Source organism: Bison bison, unplaced genomic scaffold (assembly GCF_000754665.1).
Source record: "Bison bison bison isolate TAMUID 2011002044 unplaced genomic scaffold, Bison_UMD1.0 scf7180017864467, whole genome shotgun sequence".
Lineage (NCBI taxonomy): Eukaryota > Metazoa > Chordata > Mammalia > Artiodactyla > Bovidae > Bison > Bison bison.
This window is the reverse complement of record NW_011495028.1, coordinates 27343-45091: the sequence shown is the minus strand read 5'-3', so window position 1 is coordinate 45091 and position 17749 is coordinate 27343. Positions and strand designations below refer to the sequence as shown.

At 41.4% G+C, this 17749-nt stretch overlaps 1 protein-coding gene across 1 annotated transcript in view; it reads right to left on the bottom strand.

Annotated features, from left to right (window-relative positions):
- EGLN1 (egl-9 family hypoxia-inducible factor 1) overlaps nucleotides 1-17743 on the bottom strand; it is a 62722-nt gene extending 44979 nt beyond the window's left edge. The window contains exon 1 of the mRNA XM_010860513.1: nucleotides 16951-17743. Coding sequence (XP_010858815.1) covers nucleotides 16951-17238 — 288 coding nt within the window. The 5' untranslated portion in view covers nucleotides 17239-17743. The remainder of the gene's footprint in view (nucleotides 1-16950) is intronic.
- Between the last annotated feature and the right edge of the window lie 6 nt (nucleotides 17744-17749).

Here is a 17749-nt window from a genome sequence, read left to right as displayed (position 1 = left end):
ACAGCCACTAGCTTTGTTCGTAGTGATGCTTTCTAAGGCCCACTTGACTTCACGTTCCAGGATGTCTGGCTCTAGGTCAGTGATCACACCATCGTGATTACCTGGGTTATGAAGATCTTTTTTGTACAGTTCTTCTGTGTATTCTTGCCACCTCTTCTTAATATCTTCTGCTTCTGTTAGGTCCATACCATTTCTGTCCTTTATTGAGCCCATCTTTGCATGAAATGTTCTCTTGGTATCTCTAATTTTCTTGAGATACTCTTGCTTTCATGCTTTCATGCTCATTTAGTCCTCGCCAAAATCACGACATGAGTACTACTGTTATCCCATGAAACAAATGTGAAAACAAGGTGGGTAACTTGGTAGCATCACACAACTAACCAATGACAGAGGAGGGCTTAGGATCCAGGCATTCTGACTGAACCCTTCATTCTTCACCAGTTATATCACATGCCCTCCAGTCAAGTGCTACAGAGTAACAAAGGAGAATAAAGGCAAGAGAGAGCAAAGGACAGGTCCTCATATAATAGAGGAGTAATAACTTAAAAACATTCCTTCCTTTTAGAACATCACTTGAAAGCACATGTCATGTTACAAGTAGGTTAAGGAATAAATAAGTGATGACCAAGTGAAGGCAGATACCATCACCTACTTGTAAAAGCCCTGGGAGAAAAAAGATGAGAACATTAATTTATGGGATTAATATAATCAAGGAAATGTAAACCAGCTGCTTTCATCAACAAAAGACTTCTTTTCTTTGCTAACATATTGGTTGTTAAGAGATATTTAGAATAGTTAATAAATGTCCCTTGGGTATCTGAGATATGACATGTCACATTTTTTTAAATCTCTCTTACTGATCAAGAATATACCTTATATAAGTTTTCTCAGACCCAAAAATGAATTAGAAACTCTATTCAGTTTTAAGAAGTTGTCTGGCCTTCACCTAGGATTCAAAATTTCTGATTCAGAAGATTTATAGTGGGTTGCTGACATTAACACGATTCCAATGCAAAGCTTACACACTTAAAGGAACTACATCTTCTGCATATATGGCCTATTTGAAAATGGAGCACTCCAGGCCTCCCCATGGCGAGATACAGGGAGGCCCGGTGTGCTACCATCCAGCACGACTCTTTTCACTTTCATGCATTGGAGAAGGCAATGGCAACCCACCCCAGCGTTCTTGCCTGGAGAATCCTGGGGGAGCCTGGTGGGCTGCCGTCTATGGGATCGCACAGAGTCGGACATGACTGAAGCGACTTAGCAGCAGCAGCAGCAGCAGCATGACTGAACAAAAATCTAAGTAAAGGTTAATTTTACTACTTGACCAATATCTTTTATGATCTACATGAAAAAACTAACCTGTCCAAAGAATTGTACGTTATGTTTGTACACTATAAAAACAGTGTTCCTTGAAGTGAACAATTGGTATTTTTTGTGAATATGATTTTGTCTATCTTAAACAACATTCCAATAGTGCATTTCTGAAATTATTTCAGTAAGGAAAAAGAAAGGCTTGCCTTATCCCCAGTGTTTTAAAATTAAGAAATTTCTGTAATGCATAGTGCAAGTTCAAGCAGGAAACCTAAAAGTAAATACAACTCCCCTAAAACATGCATAAATAGAAAACTACTTCACATGTCGTATGTAGGAGGTCAAGCTCTGGAGTCAGACCATCCCACTTTGTGCCCTGGCTCTGTAAGTCCCTAGCTGTGTGACTTGGAACTTTTTTTTTTTTTTTTTTAATCTGTGCCTCAGTTTCCTCAACTGTAATATAAGGAAAATAATAGTACCTATACTTCATACAGTTATTGTAAAAATTAAACAAGAAAACCTGGGTAGAAGGAGTATTATGTACCATGCACTTATAATAGTGTGTGGTACATAATGAACATTAAATAAATGTTGGCAATGTAAGTAAATAAAAATCTTCAACTCAGCAATTCTATTATTACTTCTAGAAATTTTTCTTATAAAAACATTACTAAAATGCACAAGGTTCCCCTTAAGAATATCTGATGCAGAATTGTCATAGCAAAAAATTAGAAATAACCCAAACTTTGATCACAAGGAGCTAAATAATTTATGGTACAATCTTTCACTGAGCACAATGCTACTGAGATTCATCATGTTGTTGCATAAAAGAGTAGTTCACTTTATGGCTGAAGAGTATCCCAATGTATGATGTACCACATTTTATTTATCCAGTCACCAGATAATGGACATTTTGGGTTGTTTGCTATTTTTGATGATAATGAATAACACTCATATCTTTGGATATGTTTTTATTTCTCTTAGGAGATACTTACAAGTGAAATCCTTAGATACTTAGTTAAGGTCATATGATGAGTCTATATGTATTTAACTTTTGGGGCAGTGGCTGACCTGTTGCCCAAAGTGGTCATACCACTCTGTATCCCTACAAGTGATGAATGAATGATCAGTGTATAAGGATTCCAGCTGTTTCATATCCTTGCCAAAAGGTGGTATCGTCAGTATTTTAAATTTTAGCCATTTTATAGTGTATGTACAGTGCTTTTTCACTGTGCCTTAATTTTCATTTCCCTAATAACCAATGATGTTGAGAATCTTTTCAAGTACTAGGTCATTCCCATATTTTCTTTTGTGGATTATCCTTCAAATCTTTTGCCTATTTTTCTGTTGGGCTGTTTCCCTCCTTGTTATTGAGTTTAATGAAAGTTTCCTTTATTACAGATAAAAGTTTTTGTCAGATATGTTTTATAAATATAAAACATATTATTATTTTATGTCAGATATGTTCTATATATATAAAACATATTATATAAAACCCTTTTCTCCTAAAAGGGCTTGTCTTTTTTTTTTTTTAATGGTGTTTTTCAATAAGCAAACTGCTTTAATGTTTTAAGTTCAATTTGTCAGTTTTTTTCTTTTATGGTTCATCTTTTTTTTTGCCTTAAGAAATTTGCCTATCTCAAGGTCATAAAGATTTTCTCTTATCTTCTTTTAAAAATATCTGTCTTACATTAAGGTCAGTGATTCACTCTGACTTAACTCTTTGTGCATGAAGTGACGTAAAGGTCATGTTCACTTTCTCCATATAGATATCCACCTATTCCAAAACCATTCATTTAAAAAAAATACTATCCTGCTTAGTGTTTTTGTAAACAACAACAAAAAACCAACTGATATTTTTCAATGTGAGTCTATTTCTAGATTCTTATTCCTGCCCATTGACCTCTATGTCTACATCTATTACTTCTTTGACTTATAGACTTTTTAGGAATATGTTTTTCAATTTCCACATATATGAGATTTGCAATCTCACTTCTACCTTAATTCTTCTGTGGTCTAAGAATAGCCTCTAAATGACTTCAATCCTTTCAGGTCCACTGAGACCTGTTTTATGGCTCAGCACAGGGCCTATCGGAGAAGGCAATGGCACCCCACTCCAGTACTCTTGCCTGGAAAATCCCAGGGACAGAGGAGCCTGGTAGGCTGCAGTCCATGGAGTCGCTAGGAGTCAGACATGACTGAGCGACTTCCCTTTCACTTTTCACTTTCATGCATTGGAGAAGGAAATGGCACCACCCCAGTGTTCTTGCCTGGAGAATCCCAGGGACGGGGGAGCCTGGTGGGCTGCCGTCTGCGGGGTTGCACAAAGTCGGACACAACTGAGGCGACTTAGCAGCAGCAGCAGTACAGGGCCTATTCCCCATGTGTGCTTACAAAGCAAGTATTTTATTCTGTAATTTTGAGGGGTGTTCAATAGTTGTCAATTAGGTCAAGGTGACTGACAGTGTTCAAATATTTTATACATGCTTGCTGATAATCTATTTGCTTGGTTCTAACAATTACTAGAACGAAGTATTGAAATCTCTACCTATAATTTTTATCTACTGTCCCTTTCTATTCTATTAGTTTTGCCTTCATGTATTTTGAAGCAATTCATTATTTTTATTATCAGACAACATATAAAGTGCCAAAGCAGCAATCTTTCTTTCATATGTAAGATCTTTACAGTTAAGATATACAGCAATTTCTAAACTGAAAGATAGCAAGCACGGAATTATGAAGTATTTAATCTAAATATATTAAATTATAAAAAGTACTGTAAAATTCAAAGAAATCACTCTTCTATATCTAGATAGCATATGTTTCTTTAAAAAAGAAGTACAGCTATGGACATATGCAATTTAACTTCACTCTCCTCTCAATTCTCTATTCCAAATAAGCTTTATTTGTAAACAAATAATTTTGTCTAGTGTCAACATAAAAAAGTTATTTCCTATAATATGTAAGTAGAATAGTTCATATCTTACTGGTTTCATGTTCCAACTGTTAAAAATGATCAATTTTAGGAAAAAATATGAAAAATATAAGCAATTTTTTAAATCGAGGATAACATGAGCTTCTTAAAATGCATTTTTCACTAGAAGCACAATTATTATGAGTCAAATTCAACAGTGCAGACACCAAAGTAATTCTACAAAATGATAATAGCCAAAAAATAATATTACTAAAGGTAAAAAAGACATAAAGCATGACTGAAAAATAGCTTACTCCAAAAACCCCCCTCATTATTTTAGAGAAGGAAGAATTACCTTCTCAGACTGTTTTAAAAGCCCCATAGCCTATATGGCACATAAGATAAATACTGTCAACAAATTACAAAATGATCTAACCTATGTTTATATCAATAATAACTATAAAATAAGTATAAATTTATTTGTGTGAGACATGATCCAATCACTTTATAGGCACTTGCTCATTTGTATGCATGACTACCTCTAAAATTAACATCTAAAGGTTTCAATTTTTTAAGTGCACCTTAAATGACTCAGTTAATGATTATAAATAAAATATCCATTGCCATTTGACTTCATTCTGCTAAAGGGGAGAACATGGAGAGAAAGAGCCTTTGATACAGGTGTCTTCAGACTGAGTTATTTCATTACCCATGACATAACACAACTTCTGAACTGAACTTCCTTCAGTTCAAGGTGCCCTTATCAACTGACCAGTCTGTTTCCACAATGCCAAGGCTATGAGCCAACTGCCTAAGTAACAACAGATTTCTTTTAATTAAAAATATGGTTCTGGTATCCCATTAAAAGGGCTTCCCAGGTGGCTCAGTGGTAAAGAACTCACCAGCCAATGAAGAAGACATAGGAGACATGAGACTCGGGTTCACTCCCTGGGTCAGGAAGATCCCCTGGAGGAGGGCATGGCAACCCACTCCAGTATTCTTGCCTGGAGAATCCCAGTGACAGAGGAGCCTGGCAGGCTAGAGACCATGGAGTCCCACAGAGTCGGACACGACTGGAGAGACTTAGCAGGCACATATGAATCTCATTAAAAGCAAGTTAAGAATTGTTAATCTAAAACTGAATTTGAATATGTGATGTTAAGATGATGCTAAGTCCCTTGGACAGCAAAGAGATCAAACCAGTCAATCCTAAAGGAAATCAACCCTGAAAATTCACTGGAAGGACTGATGCTGAAACTGAAGCTCCAATACTTTGGCCATCTGATTTAAAGAGCTGACCCATTAGAAAAGACCCTGACGCTGGGAAAGATTGAAGGCAGGAGAAGGGGAAAACAGAGGATGAGATGGTTGGATGGCATCACCAACTCAATGGAAATGAGTCTAAGCAAGCTCGGGGAGATGGTGAAGGACAGAGAAGCCTGGTGTGCTGTAGTCCATGGGGTCGCAAAGAATCAGACACGACTAAGCAAATGAACAAGAAAGGTTTACCAACACAATGAATGCGGGCAAAGGTGTAGAGTTGAGGAGAGCCAAGACCAAGGCTTAGTGATCAAACAGGCACTGCAGAGAGCGAGACAGTCAGTCACCTTTTAAAGAAGCTTCTTACAATCACCAATGATTCAACATTTCTCCTGTTAATCAGGTCAGCATTATTCCCATTTCAGAGACAAAGAGGCTGGGAGGGGTGCTGAGTGACTTGCTCAGGGCTCAGAGAGCCCAATGACAAGCACTGCTTTGCGAGCAGGTCCGAATCCCACTCCTGGCTTCTATCAGCAGTCACCCCTGTCCCCAGACACTTCTAAGACAAAGAAACACCTGAGAGAATCTTTATATATCAGAGACCAAGTTCACAGTTATTATGCAACACCAAAGCACAGTTCCTCAAAACAAGATGGACAAATTATTCTCACACATCTTTAAGATATTTTCTACCAAAACTATCAAGAGATCCTTCAAATCTAACAGTTATAGGATCTATTTTTAATAAAAACAAAACCAACCAATATGAGTCCTAGTTTCACTTTTGTTATGAGGGTACTGCTCCCCACTCCCAGCCCTAGTGCTCTATTACTACCACAGTTTCTATTTTTTAAAAAATTCAGATTTAATCTTACTGACATGCCAGTTACAAGTTAAAAAAAAAAAGTGAAATATACATGAACGTATTCAGTGGGAGTAGGAAACAAGACAGTGTAAAGTGTAAAGGGAAAGAAGAAGAGAAAGAATCATAATCCAGTATTATTTTTTGGTAATAACCTCAGTCTTTTATGCCAAAACTGCACGTCCAAAACTCTAAAGCAAGGATAACCTAGCAGACGTGCTTGTGGAGGTATGTCCTCTGGGAAGGCATTCTTGCTGAGGTCATGGTTTCCATCCTGGTACACACCAGTTAATTCTGTTCTGTTTTACAGCCAGACAGTACAAGGCAAACATCTTTCAGAAGTCTGTACATATACACCAATACTGCTGCTAAGTCGCTTCAGTCATGTCGGAAATACACCACTAGATTTAAGTTATAATATAGATCCTTTATCTGGGTCTCTATAACTTAAATTGACTATTATCATGGGATAGGGGAGGGGATTCAAAGCATAGTTCTGTGGACATGGAGCAACAACAGCAACCGAATAAACCATAACCAGACATGAAATGCTTAAAAATGTTTTGTTTTGTTCTTTAGAACTCGTCTTAAAACAGAGATTCTTACTATAGGATCTATGGATAGGCTTTAGTATAAGCAAAACAGGCATGTATGTTCATTTTTAGAATAAGAAGGTGCATGGCTACCATTAGATACCTAAAGGGGTCCAGATACAAAACAAAGCTACAAACAAGTGTATATAATCATCTTGGGGGAAAAAAACCCTGTAAACTATTATAGAGGGTGCTATTTTATTACTGTACATGATTTTTAGCTGAAATTTTTTTTTAGAGATTTGATTCCAAATACTCTGGATGTAATCATCCACAACTATGCCCATTCTTTGCACACGTATTATCTGTGGTGAAATAGTACATCTTCTGGCTTCTTTCTTCCACCTAAAAAATTGTTCTCAGAGAATGAAAATACATTTTAAATACCACAGTTAAGCAAAATTGGAAAGTGAAATTCTTTTTAAGCATAAAATGTATGAATGCACTTCAAGACCAAACTCAAATGACCTTTATACCGCAGTCTCTATCATGTGCACCGCCCCCTTTAACACAAGCAAATCAACCGTCTCCCCGAAGCTGACTAAACACATGAACGTGGCTAAACCCACAGATTTTCTGATCATAAAGAAATATTTCTCATCTTGTTTAACTCACTCATGCCTTCTCTTGTTAAAAAAAAAAAAACTCTTAAACCTCCTTTAATGTGATCCGAAATTCTGAATAAATTACCAAATACTAAAACCAAATCAAAACTATGATAATTTTGCTCTTGAAAAACTTATTTTGCACATCAATCCCATGGTATAAACATGATGAGCTCTGTGTCAGCTTGCTAGGCACAAGCTTCAAGAGGAGCGTGTGACAGGTCACTTTCAATGTCACGTCTACTATGTAGCTTTGTTCTAAAGTGACACATGTTCCCTGGGGATTCTCACTGGGGGTTGAAGGAGGAGAGATGTACATGCCTTTCCCCATGAGATTCATGGATGTGTAGGGTTCTACCACAGTGGCTATAACTTCATTTCACTTTCAGAACTTTCTCCCAGTACTTGCAGTTAAAAATAGTTCAGGCCATGTTGGCCTGGGTTATTTTTATCTGGAAAATAGGGACTAGAAATAGCATAGTAAGCATAGAAAGGAGAGTTGACCACAATAGGCTGAAAATGCTCATAGACTTTCAAAAAGTCTGACTGTAGTCAGATGACATGGAAAGAGGGGCAGCAGAGGAGAGAGGTACAGGTTGAGGGCAATTCACTCAATGTTAACATGTGAGTAATAAATAACAAGAACAATGAAAGGTTTTCTGTCTTGTGTAAGACAGAAGAGTATAAAACAGTGCCTTGTCCTTAGAACTTTCTGAAGAAGATACTTCAGGAATAAAAGATATATACAGTTTTTGAGAAAAGCAAGATCAATGGAGGTTCAGAGTTGAGGGAGACAACGGGGATGGGGAACGGGACTTAAGCTAGATGCAAAGGAATGTGGAAGATCTGAATTGTGGGAGCATAAAGCAGTCAAAGAACTCACAAATGTACTGAGAGGAGAGAGAAGGGAAGCAAAAAGGCAGAAAATAGTTGTTTGCACCAATATATCAGGAATTACTTTTGATATTTTATGGTCATTCTCCCTCAATTTTCTACAGTGACTTTACTTCCAACAGCAGGCTTAAATGAAGATGTTCTGTTCCTAATTTTATTCTGAAGTTTAATCTAAATCTATGCTTGTCTCTCCGGAGAAGGCAATGGCACCCCACTCCAGTACTCTTGCCTGGAAAATCCCATGGATGGAGGAGCCTGGTAGGCTGCAGTCCATGGGGTCGCTAAGAGTCAGACACGACTGAGCGACTTCACTTTCACTTTACACTTTCACGCACTGGAGGAGGAAATGGCAACCCACTCCAGTGTTCTTGCCTGGAGAATCCCAGGGACAGGGGAGCCTGGTGGGCTTCCGTCTATGGGGTCGCACAGAGTCGGACACGACTGAAGCGACTTAGCAGCAGCAGCAGCATGCTTGTCTCTCACGTTGAACCATCCAATTTTCTACAATTTTCCCTAAATTTCAGAATCTATACAATTCTTTTTACGTGGATCTGTATCTACAAGCCATCTTGAGTGAGCACAACCCTACTTGTGGACAGCACCAGAAGCACCTCAAAACGTCCTGCAAGGATCCCACAGCAGCCCCAGGGCGGGCACGTGGAGCACAGGGTGAAGATGCCAGAAAGCCTCTGGAAAGGGGAGGATGGCGCTGGGAGGTCAGCAGCGGTAGCAGTGAGCACAGCCAGCTTAAAGGAATGTGGAGTAGAGCATGGAACTTTTTTCTTCTGGCTTTGGCTGCGAAATAAGTGTCAACAATTTCTGCTATAAATGGAAGGTTAAAAAGTGGGGCAAGAGGAGAAATGCAGGAGAGTCAGAGCAAGATAAAACAGTAATTATTTCCTTCCAATTGCTCAAGCCAAAACCTGGAGACGTCCTCAACTCCTTCCTTTCTCTCCTTCCTCCATCTAATCCATAAACAAATCTCACTGACTCTACTTTCAAAATATACCCAGAATTCAACTAATTCTTCGCAGGTCTGCAGCTACTAACGAAAGCCACCACCTCCTAGAGCCAAGGCTACTGCAAGAATTTCCTTCCTGGTTCTGTGTGTACTCTCACCCAGCAGCCACCAAGATCTTCCAGAACAAACTCTCCAGTGGCCTTCCACAGCACCCAGGATAGAACCCAGGGCTCTCGCCATGGCTTAGAGTCGAAATATTCCATAAATGACCCTGTTTCCCAGCCCCCTCTTCACTGACCACGTCTATCATGCCCCCTCCCCCTCTCCCTCCACTGTGACTGCAGTGACTTTCTCCTCACTGTTTTCTAAACACACCAAGCACGTTTCACGTCAGGGTCACTGTTCTGGCTATTTAATACTTTTACTTGGAATGTTCTTCTCCCATGTTTCCCTAGAACCCAGCCCCCTTCACCTCATTCAAGTCTTTTATAAATATATCATTTAACCAATCCTATGTAAAAAAATACCCGCCTTGATCATCACTCGGTCCTTACCCAGTTCAATTTCTTGTCTTAATGTTTACCATCTAACATATCATGTACTTACTTACACATCTCTTTATTAACTCCCTCTCCCCACCCCACACCTCAAGGGGAATTTACGCTCCATGAGAATGGGGGCATTTTTGTTCCCGTTGTTCAGGTACTCCTAGCCCTGAGGATAGCACCTGTGCATAGAAAGTACTTACTTCATATTATCTGGTGAATCAACAAACAAATGAAAAGATTATCAAGACGGGACTCAGAGAATATGACAAGGAGGAGCCAAGAGTACATGTATTTTGCTTTGGAAAAGAAAACGACTGGGGACACTAAATAAAGAAAATGAAAAATCCAAACCTAAGAAAATTTTATAGTGATTTCTATGAGCAAACAGATAAAGGGTACAGATACTATCCAAGCTCTTCAGAAATAAAACTGTGGGGCTTCCCTAGGAGTCTAGTGGTTAAGAATCGACCTGCCAATGCAGGGGACATGGATTCAATCCCTGATCTGGGAAGATCCCACATGCTGCGGAGCAACGAAGCTTTGCACCGCAACTGCTGAGCACTCTCTAGAGCCGTGCTCCCCAGCAAGAGAAACTCCCACAGTGAGAAGCCCACGCACCGCAGCTACGACAAGCCCCTGCTCATCACAACTGGAGAAGGCCCGGGTGCAAGAACCAAGACCCAGCACAGCCAAAAAGAAATAAGCACGCTTTTAAAAAAGAAATAAAAACTGTGACTTGGTTCTGAAAATAAAGAGTCTGGATTAAGAAATATGGTATGAAACAAACCAAAGTAAGGGAAGACTTTGGTTAATCATTTGTCAGTTTTTTTTTAAACTGTTTCTTAGAATGGAAAGTTTTTAGCTGGAACAGAAAGAGTCAAAGACAAGCTATGAATATGGTTCAATATGATCTGAAGGCCATCCTGTAGTCACAAACAATGTTTCAAGTGCAGACACAGGGCAAAGTGGAAAGGGAGGTAGAATACAAACGCAGCATTAAAATGCATCTATGAAACGCTGTCCAGGAATGTGTGCAAATGAAAGGCAGACTGAAACAGTGGGTGCTGCTTTAAAAGCCTAAAGAGAAAAATTAAATAAAAACAACTAAGCTGATAACATCAATCCAAAGGCATACTGGGAAGGCTCAGGCTTCAGAAAACGTGCTAGAAGATGAACAAAGACAGATTTCATGCCTGATAGGGGAAAAGGGGGAAAGGAAAGCAGAGAATGAACACATAAATCAGAAACACAGAGCAGGAAGACAGTTCCAACTAAGGAAGTGAGAGACAGTAGGCCTGCTTCAGGGAAAACGGCTTTAACAGCAGAGCAAAAAAAAAGAGGTGGATAAAGAACACCTAGGGTGGTCAGGGAGGAGTTAGAGAGAGGAGGAAAGTTTAACTAGACTATAAGATAAGCCAAACAAACCGTAGAGTGATGGGAATAAAAGGGAGAAGGAAGTCATAAATGTTCAAGCATAGCCTCAAAAATGGCACAAAACACGCCAAAATTAGTTAAGTGGGAATAGTTAACTTTTATAGGAGATGCGGCATCAAGTTGCAGATACAAGAATGAAGTAAGTCAAAAAGTCAGTCAGTTTTGTCACTCACCAGCCCTCTGACCTTGAACAAGTCACTTACCTCTCCGGGACTTACTTCCTCTCTTTAAAAAAGAGTGTGTGTGTGTATCTGTGTGTGTGTGTGTGTGTGTGTGTGTGTGTAGGGGGAAGTCAAAAATGGGTGATCATTCTAAGTCTTTTTTTCCTCCAGCTTATTAAAGAGGGAAAGACAAGAAAAGCACAGAACTCTTTTAAAGAAAGAAATCAGAAAAGGAGAAATTTTTTTTAATAAGAAAAGTTAAAGAGTTTTGCATAGTGCTTTACAATTTAAAAAGTGCTTTTACAGGCTTGATTATACACACTCCTCACAGGAAGCCTGAGAGACAGAAAAGGCAGGCATCATTTAACACTATTTTCCAAATGGAGTAACTGAGGCTCAGAAAGCTTAAGCAACTGGCTCAAGGACACAGAAACACTGGCAGATCCAGGATCCAACCCAGGTGTCATCGCAGCACAAAGTCCACTATCCTTCTGAGTTCAGATGGCCTCCTCCTGGGTGACTAAGGTGTTTCAGGACGTTTCTGAGGCTTATTAGATAGTAGATAAGGGAAGAGTTATACACATTTAAACAACAATCTGTTAATTTAAAATGAAACTCCTTTAGAATTAAAGAAACTCTTGAGAGTCCCTTGGACTGCAAGAAGATCCAACCAGTCCATTCTGAAGGAGATCAGCCCCGGGATTTCTTTGGAAGGAATGATGTTAAAGCTGAAACTCCAGTACTTTGGCCATGTCAATCGAAGAGTTGACTCACTGGAAAAGACTCTGATGCTGGGAGGGATTGGGGGCAGGAGGAGAAGGGGATGACAGAGGATGAGATGGCTGGATGGCATCACTGACTCGATGGACGTGAGTCTGAGTGAACTCCGGGAGTTGGTAATGGACAGGGAGGCCTGGCGTGCTGCGATTCATGGGGTTGCGAAGAGTCAGACACGACTCAGCGACTGAACTGAACCCTATATGTAAACTACTTCACCATACAAAACTATTTCCTACAAAGTTGAACTTGTTTGTCATAACCTATTAAGACTATTCTTTCAGGGGCTTCCCTGGTGGCTCAGTGGTAAAGACTCTGCCTGCTAATGCAGGAGACACTGATCCCTGATCCAGGAGGAAGCCACATTCCCCACAGCAACTGAGCCCATGCACCACAGCTACTAAGTCTACGCTCTAGAGCCAGGGAACCCCAACTACTGAGCCCACACACTGCAGTTTTGTTTGGTTTTCTTTGTAGTATCTAAAAGGACTGACACCACATCTCTGTAGTAGTGATGATAAAGGATCAGGTCGGTCCTTTGCTCTAAAAGCCATCATCAGCTGCTGCTGCTAAGTCGTTTCAGTCGTGTCCAACTCTGTGTGACCCCATAGACGGCAGCCCACCAGGCTCCCCCGTCCCTGGGATTCTCCAGGCAAGAACACTGGAGTGGGTTGCCATTTCCTTCTCCAATGCATGAAAGTGAAAAGTGAAAGTGAAGTCACTCAGTCTGTCCGACCCTCAACGACCCCATGGACTGCAGCCTATCAGGCTCCTCCGTCCATGGGATTTTCCAGGCAGGAGTACTGGAGTGGGGTGCCATCATCAGCTAGAGCTGCCCAATTAATTGTGGGACTGGTGGAAAATCTCAGGAATACAATCTGCTGGTTAATGGTCTTGTTTTATCATTCCTTAGAGTAAGCTTTAGACAAAATTAGAAAAATACGTATACGATCCTGGCAGTTTTAACAGGCAAATGGTTTCCTTCAGAGTGGTTAAGAAGCTCCTACTGAACAGTTCCTCGTTTCCCCAGGACTTGCATTCCTCTGAATTATTCTTCCTCTACCCCACAAGTTAAAGGAACCTATGATTTCTTGTAGCCCACACAACATTACCCTTCACAATCAGCTGGCCATGATTCCCTCCTCTTGGACACCACAGCAAGTCGTCTTGACGAAAGAAAGGGTATGAAAAAGCATTAAAATCCATTAATTAAAGGATTAAAGGGCAGTTTAAGGGCAGAAAGGAAGAAAATTCCAAGAAAGGACCAGAGAAAATGGAAACTGGAACTCAGTGACTACAATCATGTTCCTTTTTTTCTCCTTCATGTTCCTGTACTTTTTTCATCCTTCCTTTCCAGTTCCTCTTTTAAAGTAGCTGGACAAACAGTGGCCAGATAAGCATACCGGAAGCAGAAACTTGGGAGACATTGAAAAAAATACCAAAAGAGCCACAGCCAATTATAAGTTATACATCATCTCATCAGCACGCCCTGACATATACAAAGACCATACAGAACAGATAATGTAAATGAAGAATATAAAATCTTGGTCAGAAAACCTGAATTTAAGTCCTGGTATGCTTCAGGATTAGAAGGAAATGGCAACCCACTCCAGTACTCTTGCCTGGAGAATCCCACGGACAGAGGAGCCTGGCAGGCTACAGTCCAAGGCATCATAAAGGGTCGGACACAACTGAGAGACTCACTCACACACACACACGCTGCAGGATTTCCAACAAATGACCTAACTTTTCTGAGGCTCACTTTTCTAATCTATAAACAGGTATAATACACCAACAACCTAAATATTTTACAGAGCTGCTGTGAAAATCTGAGAAAAATACCACACATTCAAGGCAAGTACCTTTCGGAGTCACCATAATGTTGTAAAGGATAATAAAATACTTGACTGAAGACCCTCTCTTGCAATCAAATTGCTGCTGTTATTCGTTCTGAATATCCAGCACCCATATATATTATGCCTCTCTTAAGAGTTACACCGAACAGACTTCCCTGGTGTCCAGTGGTTAAAAAATCTGCCTGCCAATGCAGGGGATGCAGGTTTGATCCCTGGTCTAGAAAGATTCCACATGCCATGGGTCAACTAAGCCCGCGCACCCCAGAGGCCATACTCTGCAACAAGCGAATTCACAGCAATGAATACTAGAGTAGCCCCGACTCGTCACAACCAGAGAAAGCCCGCAGAGCAATGAAGACTCAGCACAGCCAAAACTAATTTTTTTTTTAAAGAGAGAGAGAGATTCTGAAATAAGCATGATGAGGCAGATAAATTTAACTGGCTTTTCAGTCACTACCTGAAACAAATACTGTATAGTCACCTATTAAAACTGTTTATATAGTGCTAATATAAACTACAATTATTCACATACAAGGCTAATGCTCTCACAAAATATGTACACCAAATTTTAGTTCCAATAGTGTGCTAAGCAATCTGTATCTTCTCATTTAATATCCTCCCCATATCCAGTATGGTAGAAAAAGCACCAGGCTTGATGTCTGAATGACCTAAGTTTGAATCCCAGCTAGGTTATTTTAAGTGGTAGGTCTTCACCAGCTAGAAGCTAAAACATCCTCAAACATAAAGTAAGAATAATACTACCTACTTCATAGGATTAAAATTACTGTGACCATGTCTGTATTGAGCCTAATCTGGTAACAGAACACTAAGTGCTAATTATATGGTGGCTGGTACTTTGACTACCTTCCCATTCCTGAAAGTAAGCATCTTCAATTTCTTTTAGGAATGCTTAAAATCACACACCAACAAGATTACCAAAACCTCTCTCATCCAAGAAGTACAATGAAAGGGAGTCCCTGAGACTATTCACAGATCCTGAAACTGTGTCTCTAAAATTAAGGTAAGCAAGCCTAAGATCAAATCTCAAGAGTTTAAAATCCATCCTTCCTTCACATGATCTGTGTAGTCAGGTGATTTAAAACCTCAATGGCCCTTCAGCCACATGCACTCCCAGGAAGGGGGTAGCTCTTTTCTAACAGCCTCCCATTAGGAGACACTTTTGTAACAGCTGGGCTGACTGCTATTCCTTCCCTGAGAAGGACAGTTAAAAACAGGAAGATCGGAGAGAAGAGGATTTAGCTTAATTTGGAAAGCTAAATTAACTAAGGAAAGCAGCTCAAGGAAGATTTAGGACACTATCTTTTTCATGACTTCACATTAAGCTTGTGCCCCAACCACATACATACTTGGGTCAGTTTTGCACTGTTACATTAATACACCTTCAAGCTGCTCCTGCTCTAGAGTTCATGACTATATTCACATTTGGTCCATAATAAAGTTGAAAAATATACACGCATATAAATGAAAATTTCATTAAAGACCAAAGTTGAGGTTTAATCAGGCCCTTTTTTCCTTCCAGCTTAAAGTTTAGTAAGCGTTCAACTTTTTTCTTTGAGACTGTATGATATTAAGACGTGTGCCTTCATCCAACAGCGAAGCAGCAGTTCACAAATTCGACTTTATATTGTATTTTCTCACCGAATTTTCATGTTTAGAACTTTCCTTATTGCCTATGCTCAGCCTTGAGTCACACATAATGACTGCCAAAACAGATGATGCGACACACACAAAAGAACTACTGGGAAGATTCAGTGTCTGTGTATAAACACCCACGTGTGATGACCTCTTTAAACAATCTCCTCAAACTCACAATATCGGACAGAGATGGATGGTGGAAGAAGGTGGAGTAGAGTGGCCTGGAGTGGAACTGGATACAAAGAAAAGACTAAGACCTGGGGAGTCAAACGGAGAGTATAAAGAAGGAAAGCGTTTATCATTTACTGCACTGAGGAGGGAAGAGGGATTAGACCAGGTAGGAATGAAAGAATCTGTTAGGGAAAAATCTACAAGAGAAAACAAAGAGATTTCATCAAATTGAGACGTTAGAGTGAGCCCTCCCTCATGATCCAATTCCGTATTTTTTCCAGAAAGCTAAACAGTTCTTTTTCAACAGAAGGCATTATACTAACAAAAGCAAATAAAGGAAACCCATGCTAAAAATGTAACCTACCTACACAGAGAGGTCTGAAAACGGAAATACTTCTTCTCCTGTTAAGTAATGGGTTTCAAAAGAGTAGGGACAGGGAGATGGATGCGAGCTCTAAGAGGGGGAGGGGAGAAGCCAAGCTCTTCCTGAAGGCAAGGAGTCTTTGGCCTACATGCTTATTTTAAATGTACCTTTTTGTGGTCAGTTGGCAGATTCTTAACTAAACACACAACCTTGGACTGTGTTAGCCAGAGTCTGATGAGTGGTTCAAAGCGCATGGGGACTTGAAGAGCCGATGCAAACATCAGCCGGAGGTAGAACCCAGCACTTGCTCTGGGTTGCACTCCGATAATCCCCATCGCGCGGCTACAACTCCTGCGACATTTGAAGCGACTAAAACAGTGTAATGGAGGAGACAAAACAGCAGCGTTCAAGGGGAGCCTAAATTTAGACAGAAGACCAGACAATTAGACCAAGTGCGTGAACCGGTAGTAGGTGGATGATATCCGTTTTCTCCACGGGTTGCTGCACAAGAAGGAAATCCCTTTTACACACACAAACTGCGTTCCTCGCCCCGCGCCCACCCCTAGCACACACTTACTTTCGTCCGGCCATTGATTTTGTAGTTGCCCAGCTTCCCGTTACAGTGACGGATCAGGTCGTCCATGTTGTTCATGAGCAGCCCGATGGTTTCGCAGCCGGGCTCCTTGCCCTCGATCCAGGTGATCTTATCGCCTCGGATGTCCTTGGACGAGTCGCTCTTCTGGCTGACCAGCTGCCCGTCCGTGAACTTGCCGGTGTCGTGCAGGGCGCGCACCTCGTCGCCGATCTGCTGCCCGGTCTCCTTGCCGAGGAAGTCGTCCACCACGCAGATGCCGTGCTTGTTCATGCAGGGCACGATGTACTCCAGCGCCAGCTTCAGTGCCGGCAGCGGCTTCGTCTGCCCGTTGGGCCGCAGGCCACCGCCGTGGCTCAGCCCGTCGCCCGGCGTGTTAAGCAGCGAGCGGGACAGCAGGTCCTCCTTCGCGGGCTCCGCCTCGGCAGCCGCCGCTACCCGACCCTGACCACCCGGGGCCGCGCGGGGCGGGGACGCGGCCGCCGCGGGGTCGGCCGTGGGCTTGGCCTTCGCCTTTGCCTTGGCCGCGTCTCCGGGGGCCCGCGGGCCCGCGGTCTCGACGGCTCGATCCCGGCGCGGCGCCGCCTTCCTGGCCTCCCTGGCTCCGGTGGCCCTGGGCAGCGGCGCGGGGCCCGGCTGCTGCTGTTCGCCCGTTCCGGGGGCAGGAACGTTCTCGCCGACCTGGCACACGAGCTTGTGCTTCTTCCAGTCCTGGCGCTGGTGCTCCTTGCTGCAGTAGAAGGAGCTGCGGCAGCGGCTACAGCGCAGCAGGGTCTCCCTCTTC